Source organism: Octopus bimaculoides, chromosome 16 (assembly GCF_001194135.2).
Source record: "Octopus bimaculoides isolate UCB-OBI-ISO-001 chromosome 16, ASM119413v2, whole genome shotgun sequence".
NCBI lineage: Eukaryota > Metazoa > Mollusca > Cephalopoda > Octopoda > Octopodidae > Octopus > Octopus bimaculoides.
In genome coordinates, this window is record NC_068996.1 from 34,776,722 (window position 1) to 34,778,360 (window position 1,639).

General features: G+C 30.0%; 1 protein-coding gene across 4 annotated transcripts in view; it reads left to right on the forward strand.

The window, feature by feature from the left end:
• The first annotated feature begins 348 nt into the window (after window positions 1–348).
• The window catches only part of LOC106876780 (circadian locomoter output cycles protein kaput-like), a 139,472-nt gene continuing 138,181 nt past the window's right edge, over window positions 349–1,639 (forward strand). For 3 of the 4 annotated variants that reach the window (XM_052973694.1, XM_052973695.1, XM_052973696.1), the window contains exon 1: window positions 349–614. In XM_052973694.1, the coding sequence (XP_052829654.1) occupies window positions 535–614 (80 nt within the window). In that variant the 5' untranslated portion in view covers window positions 349–534. The remainder of the gene's footprint in view (window positions 615–1,639) is intronic. The other variant, XM_052973698.1, reaches the window with a different exon arrangement.

A 1,639-nucleotide genomic window follows, 5' to 3' on the forward strand; every position in this document is an offset into this window, starting at 1 on the left:
ACTGAAATATCCAATATTTTCACCAGTTAGTATTAAAGATTAAATCCACTCTCATTCTGCAATATTTGTTTTCAAAAAATTTGTATTAGAAATTTTGGAGTTACCCCCCTTGAACAGCTGTACAGAAAACTTTAATCTACTAATTGCATGGGTAATTCCAGTTGATTGAAGTTTTTCAAATCAATGTATTACACGTATGAGTCCTTATCGAATTTGTATTTAATATTTAGAATGCTGTTTTACAGTATTTTCCCTTAGCCATATTGCATGTATGAAAGAGACGAAGATCATTTCCACACTGCTTGTAACTGGCGCTATTAACTGTAGCCAATCAGCAATCAGCCCGAGATTTATGACGTAATTGATGAACGAACGACTAGGAAAGCATGGCGATTGCCTTACAGTTAGTGCAACTGGATCACCGTTACTGTACGACTGATTTTATGTCGCAGAAACAGTTTGGATTACTAATTACCACTTTACAGTATCAAAAGTGGATCTCACAATAGTTTGATATCTCCAAAGCAAATAGTTATGAGTTACGGCAGGCGAAACATGCTGCCAAAGTCAACTAGCACCTTGTCTAATACATCTACAGGAGCTAGCACTGACAAGTAAGTTAAATATTCATACATACTTTTATATATATATATATATATATATATATATATATATATATATATATATATATATATATATATATATATCCTCATCTTTGTTTTGTATACTTATAATATTTTTTATACATTTGAGGATGCAATGGGACACAAGCTAAAATACTTCTTCTTTCACTCATTCTTCAAATAAATGCATGCATGCTTGTATACATATATACACACAGACACTCATACAAACATACAGACACTCATACATACAGCATACACAACACTGATTTGTGTGTGTTTAATTATTTATATTCATATATCAGCGAACAACATTGTAAGAAAGTGTTTCCAGGTATTGCTGTAGCCTGTTGATTCTTTATGAGTTGTTTTCATTACTCTTAGCGTGCATTTTAGGTAAATTTGGTCTGCTATTTCTTATAGGACAAGCGACCTCGTTGGTTTAGTGCATTTGTTTTTGTTGATGTTCTTATAAAAAGACTATTCGCATGAATGCATATGATAAATATTTTAAATTAGACAACAGCCTCTCATAGAGTGTTACAGGTAATTTACGATAAAATAAAAATTAAAAAAAATTAAAAGGTGCATTTTAGAAAGTGGAATTTATGACCGACCGTTTCTTGTATTCAGTATACAAGTTGGTTAAATCAATTAACAAGTGAATGTCAAATGAAAATATTTACTCATCCGCACAACCACTACCAACACCGTTTCAATTTATTTTTATTTTGTTTTTCACTGATTCCATTTACTCCCTGTCTTTGAAATATTTAAAGAAATTATTATAAGCACTGTTTTTTTTCCTTTCTTCATTTTGTATTTTTATGACTTCAACTTCTGATAATTCTTTTTTTTTTAATCTGCAATCAGCGGTAATTTTTATATTAAATTACTATCCCCCGCCCAGGAACTTACTGTAATTCTATAGTTATATTCACAACAATCTAATGTTTATCCTTAAAATATTTTTAAATAGTAATTTAGCACATGATATATATATATATATATATATA